The sequence below is a fragment of the Echeneis naucrates genome, chromosome 12 (assembly GCF_900963305.1).
Source record: "Echeneis naucrates chromosome 12, fEcheNa1.1, whole genome shotgun sequence".
Classification (NCBI taxonomy): domain Eukaryota; kingdom Metazoa; phylum Chordata; class Actinopteri; order Carangiformes; family Echeneidae; genus Echeneis; species Echeneis naucrates.
Window position 1 is genome coordinate 4,065,407 of NC_042522.1, and position 6,370 is coordinate 4,071,776.

General features: G+C 44.0%; 1 protein-coding gene across 1 annotated transcript; it reads left to right on the plus strand.

The window, feature by feature from the left end:
• The first annotated feature begins 2,643 nt into the window (after positions 1-2,643).
• On the plus strand, positions 2,644-4,997 carry naif1 (nuclear apoptosis inducing factor 1). Its single transcript, XM_029516293.1, has 3 exons — positions 2,644-3,198; positions 3,713-3,763; positions 4,168-4,997. The coding sequence occupies exons 1-3, from the start codon at positions 2,754-2,756 to the stop codon at positions 4,710-4,712; spliced, it is 1,041 nt and encodes a 346-aa protein (XP_029372153.1). The 5' UTR covers positions 2,644-2,753; the 3' UTR covers positions 4,713-4,997.
• Positions 4,998-6,370: the final 1,373 nt, after the last annotated feature.

Below are 6,370 nucleotides of genomic sequence, written 5' to 3' on the forward strand. Positions count from 1 at the left end.
TGCATGTTGGGCACTGCTGCCTGATCACTTCAACCAATTATTTTTTTAAATTCTATATTGGGCTGCTCTTCCACCATTAGAGTTACTTTCTCATTGGTCTGTTGGCTTTCTGAATTGGTTTGCCACCATTACCATCAATCTTTCGTCTCTATCAGATTCATATCTACATGTGGCAAATACCTGGCCTTTTATTTTAAAGTTCCTGGATCTCCTTGCATAACACAGTGTCTCGAAATGTTTTCCAGGTCACTAGTGGTAAGATTGAACTGGGTCCTGGGTTGCAACTCCCTTCAGCTTCCCCTATTAGGTTACTAATGGGGTTAGGCCTACGCCATAGCCGCTCTTCATCTCTTCCACTAGGTCATTAGTGGGGTGGAAAAGAGAGATCTCTTCTGCTATTTCCATTGCAGAAGCAGAACCAACACCAGAGGAGCCAGTGGTGTAGCCTGGGTATTTTTGAAGGCCATACAGAGAAAGATCTGGTCCAATCCTCATTGGGAAGGTCAACTCCAAGCCCTCCTCACCACTCCAACAGTGGTCAAGATTAGTAAAAGACCCATGTGGGTCCATCTATCACACTGCAAAAAGCACAAGATGCTCTTCCCGCATAGACAGTTGCCTTGCCAGGGAATTACACTTGTTTCTTGCGATCTGGTCGAGGACAAGAGTCTATTAGCAGGGCTGACCTCTGGTGGCTGTGTGGTGACATGAAGATGAGACCCAGTCAAACACCAGCATGGTTTGGCAGTTGTGCGGTGGTACAGCTGCCCACACCGTTCCAGTTGTTCACGACAGAACTGGACAGGACTGACACATGAGACCCAATGAGGAGGCACATAACCCACAGGAAGAAAACTCGCAACACCTCCTTGACGAAACACTGACCATGCCCAAAACAACCTACGGAATGGCAGTTCAGCAATACCCACATTACCAAGATCAGATGCGTAAGGTCAGACAGATCTATCAGAAGAGGCTCGCCAGTAAACAGACAAAAAATGACTGACCTGTAAAAAAAAAAAAAGGTATAAGATGCGATCAAAGTTGAATGAAGTCCTGTGGAAAGAAGTAACCGCTGAGCTTGAGGACTGGCGGAAGGTGAACCAAGCCCTAAAACACCAGGTGTTCACGCTACAGACCAAGTTGTGTACAACAAAGGCTGACATCAACTATTATAAAGACAGGGTAGCACAACTGGAGCAAGAGTTGGATCAGTATGTGAGCTGCAATATAGAATTGCGACCTGAGGTGACAGCCCTCAACAAATGGCTGAATGCGCTCCGTTGTTGCTCCGAGATTGTGTATTGTATCACATATAATCATTGCACAAGAAAATGTATCATGTACCATGGCTTTGAGCACATAGCTAGTAGAGACCACTGGATTGGTCAAAAGCATGTTCACTAAGATTGTCACTAATGTCACTAGAAATCATTTTATGTGCATACATGTAATCTTTTAAGTCATAGACACATATTAAGTATTATATTCCAATGTAGTCAGGCTTGTTCACTAAGTGGGTTCATACATTACTAAACTGTCTGTGTGTTCAGTTGTAACAACTGTTGTAGGAGTTTTATGGCAGATAATATGCTCTACAGCAGTAACATTGGTAGATTGGACAGAGGGACTGCAACCCCTATCTGTATGAGCAACAATGATTTGGAAAGAATAGACAGATGATGATCAATAATAACCATGCAGTGTCCTGATAAGCACAAAAGGGGCCTTGGGGATATATAAGCAGGGGGCTGAGACCTGTTATATACCTCTGTATGTTGGCCTTGCCACAGACTGCTGACCTGTCCAGTCCCTCACTCAATGTGAGCTGGGATTTGTCTCCAGGGCCACCTACAACCCAGAAAAGGATAAGTGGTAGAAGATGAACAAATGTACTTGCTGCAAAAAGTTTGTTGAAATGATAACAGATTTGGTTATTTTTGTTTTTTAGGGTGTGTACTGTCTGTCATTTGTCTTTCCTTTGCATTCTTTGTTCAAATTCAGCAACATACAAAAAAACATACCAATTTGATATTGCAAATGTCTTAACAATGAAATTGTTATCAACAGTGTAGCAAAACAAGAATGTGACTTCAAGGGAAAACATTACAATGGGTATACAATTTCATAGTTATAATCAAATTTTTAGTATTTGACTTAATATACAACAAAGTTTCCTTGTTGAAAAAAACATTTTTTTTTTTAACAAAATCTCAATTACAGTTTATTTAATACAATGCAAATAATATGAGAGTAGTTTATAGCTGGTCATTAAGAAACCATAAATACTTTCCACTATAGTATTTTTCTTTTAACTCAAACACACAGGCCAGCATTCATATATTCAGCATAATCTTTTATATTTTGAAATATACATTGTTTTTTTGTATAAATGCGGGTGTTGTTGGAACTCGTTTGTAACAAAAACATCTCTCCACGACCATGTTTACTTAAGTCGCAGTTTGACTGTGGGTTTTCTCTTCGGGGATTTGAAGAACATAGTTAGTTTGGCTCGTTGAGTTACTGACGTGTGATTGGGCCAATAGTAACAGAGAATATTGAACGACCGCGAGATGCCAAGCCAGTGAGGTATCAGTGGGCGGTGCTTCGAGCAACGCCACCGCAAGCGTTGTTAATCGGAAGAAGAAGCCGATTCTGGAAGCCATTACGTTGCGCACATCAGTGGAGTAAATCCTACTACTTTTGCGTACAATACGTACAATTACCTCCGCTTGAGAGGAATTCCTGCAATTATGGCCTCGGTGGCGAAAAAGAGAAAAATGAATTTCTCGGAGAGAGAGGTGGAAATTATTGTGGAAGAAATAGAGAAACAAAAGCACACTCTGGTTAACCACTTCAATGCTGGAGTCACACACATGGCAAAGAATAACGCGTGGGTGGACATCCTGAAAAAGGTCAATGCTGTCACCACCTGTGCCAGAGAGTTACCCGAGGTGAAGAAGAAGTGGTCCGACATGAAGACCGAGGTACGGCGGAAGGTGGCTCAGGCGCGGGCTGCTATAGAGGGGACCTCCACTGACTGCACTCCAGTTCCGGTCATCCTCACTGCTATGCAGCAGCGGATCTGTAACCTCCTGGGGGAGGCCACCATCATCAGTTTACCTGCCGGAGACTCAGACGCTGAGATCACTTTGCCCGTGACGGTGAACACGGCCGCTACTGTCACACTCACTGAGGGTAAGTTATACAACTTTCTTTAGTGAACGCACACACACACACATAAGGTTGAATGTCAGTGTGAGGAGCAGCTGGGAGCTGCAGCAGTAACACTGAGCACTTCCTGCCTCGGCGGGACTTCTCACCATAACAGGTAAGGAGTCAACATTAAGGATTTAGTCCATGAATGAAATAAATCCTATACTAAATAAGTAAGCGCTAACAAATATAGAAAGATAGTGTCACTATAAATGCCACCAATTCCACTGTTCATTTCAGTGGACCTTCATTCTATAATGCTACATTTACTTTCCAGAGACTTTTATTTCCGAATGCCGCATTTGCCCCATCTGTTATGTTCCCGTGAGGGCTCATGAAATAAAATTATTATTATTATTATTGGCTAAACTTTATATTTATATTCATACAGGTTTTAATATTCATTCTCTAATATATTTATCCTAGGATTTATTTAATAGCTGCATTTCTTAAATTGTTTATTTAATTTGTTTCATCTTCCCTCTCTATGTTTTAGCTCTTCCAGCAGCCTCAGGATCAGTGTGTGATGAAGGGAAGTCTCTGAACGGTGAGTTTCCTCACAGCTGACACAGCAGCCATAACTCTGAGGGTCTGCTAACACCTGTTCACATGTGTTCAATGCATCTTGGATGCGTTCACAACTGAACCAAAAGCTGTGTACCATCACCTGAGACAGATTCCTGATGAAAGCAATTAATGTCCTGACTGAGTCCTAACAGCTGTTGTACAAGTGAAGTAACAGTTGAAAGGGAAAAGTAATACAACGGTGATGACATAAAACTAGAAAGGTACAATGAGTATACTTCCATGATGGCCAAGTTCATTAAGGGCCAGAGACTTCTTTTTTTTTAACAGAAGAGGAGAGTAAATTGGCAGATTCCCTAAAATGTTGAAGTGCTTCTTTGGAAACAGTAACTCATGACTAAAAAGACCCCTGCCTCCTGTTTCCAGCTGAACCCACATATCACACCCTGGAGGATGGAGGTGTGGTTGAGTACTGCACCACCACTGTTGGTGATTCCGCTCCCACTGTGGTGACAGCCGTTGAAGCTCCAGTAGAGATGCTGGCCTCGTCCTCAGCATCCCCACCTCCCCCTCAGAGTCAGGCCAAACCTCAGGAGCTGAAAAGCCGCATCGCCCTCAACTCCGCTCGCCTGCTGCAGGAGCAGAGAGTCACCAACGTCCACATCCGACAGATTGCCCAGCACCTGGAGGGCCAGAACGAGCTGCTGCAGATGATGCGGCGCTCCCAGGAGGCTCAGGCATTTGCCCAAGAAAGACAGGCCCAGGCCTTGGAGGGTACACAGGCTGCCTTGCTTGCACTAGTGCAGATGCTTAGACCTGCTTTAAAGGACCTGCGCAAATTCCTGCAGAGTGGGACAGAGGTGATGAACCCGAGCAGCTCAGCAGCAGCAGGATTGACTGATGGGTCAGTAGTAGAGGAGCACAGCAGGCCCAAAACACCACCTACACAGCAAACCGAGGACACACAATAGACTCTGTGTATGCATAAATGTGTGTGTGTGTGTGTGTGTGTGTGTGTGTGCGCGTGCGCGCATACGCATAGGCTTCAGTGAACAATGAGAAATTTGTCATGAGTTGCCTTAGAGAGAGCATGATGCAGACACAGTGACTAGTCGATGTTGAGTAGATCATTTTACGATTTATTTATATCTGGCTACTACCTGACAGTCACTGTTTGTGCAGTTTACCCAGAATGGAAAAGAAATCAGTGTTGTTTTTAAAGCGCCTTGTCCTCAATAAAACCAGAGGGAAAATCGTCAGCCTGTGTTTCTCTCAGTAGACTGCACCACCCCTGAAGAGATCATCCTGTTTTAAATCGATTCAGCACTGTTTAAAAAGCTGGAAAATCACTTGCACAGCTGACAAATGCAATGAGATAATGCCTCCACACTGGTGCACTGCATGTTGCAGGAAAGCTCTGTGTCAGTTACCCTGAAATACCATGTACCAGAATCAACACAAAGAAGTCCCTGTTACTTACCCTGGTGTAGCAGTTTTCTAACTTCTAATCTCGTTTTTCATAATTATTTTTGGCCACTTGGGGGCAGCACAACATACGGTAAACATTAATTCATTCATTCATTCATTCATCTTCTACCGCTAACCTGTTTCCGGGTTGTAGGGGGTGCTGGAGCCAATTCCAGCTCACTCTGGACGAGGGTGGGGTCACCCTGGACAGCAGTCACCAGTCTATCACAGGGCCAACACACAGAGACAGACAGAGACCAACAATCACTCACACTCACACTCACAGTCAGACCTACGGACAATTTAGAGTCACCATTTGAGAGCTACAATGACTGGCCCAGCGCAGACTAACCTAAACATTCTTGGTGGGACGGTGGGAGGAAACTGGAGTACCTGGAGGAAACCTACACAGACACGGGGAGAACAAACGAACTCCACACAGAAAGGCCCCAGGCCGGGAACCAAACCCACAACCTTCTTGTTGTGGGGCTACAGTGGTAACCCCTATGCTTTCCCCATACTGTAAATATGGTTTTCAAAACTTACTTGAAAGATAAAGTCCAGCTGTCGTGGTGAAAGTCTATTTCCATCTCAAGTACACACTGAACAGATTTATCATTTATTTTATTGGATTTTATTTTGTTTTATTTATTTGGAGTCATGGTCAGGTGATGAGTCTCCAGTAATCATCCTCCTTTTAGCTCTGGTATGGCTAGAGTTTCCACTTCGCCCTTCTTCCTTTCCCTCTTTCTGAGTGAATGCACTTTATTACAGGAGTCCAGGAATCAGACCACCAGCCATCATCCCCATCCTCAGCACTTTGTCAAAATGTGAACTGTTTTTTTGAGTACCAAGACTGTAGTCTGTATGCTCTAAGCTTCCATGATCACTCCTACCTTCTTGGCCCTCATCTTCAGTTGGCTTCGATCTGGAAGCTTGCTCTCTGTGCTAAATGTAACCAGCTTCTCTTAGCAGGATTTGAACAGAGCCCTGGTCTGGCCTCCACTCCAACCTCCCCTGGTCTCTTCAGCTAGTCACTGCAGCTCTCATCCTGCTTCACAGCCAACTCAATCTCCTCATCCAAAAAATCTGTAAATAAATTGACTTGGATCCTTTCTCCACTTTTTGTGTTCTGTTCATGGGTTCACTGACAGCTGTAACA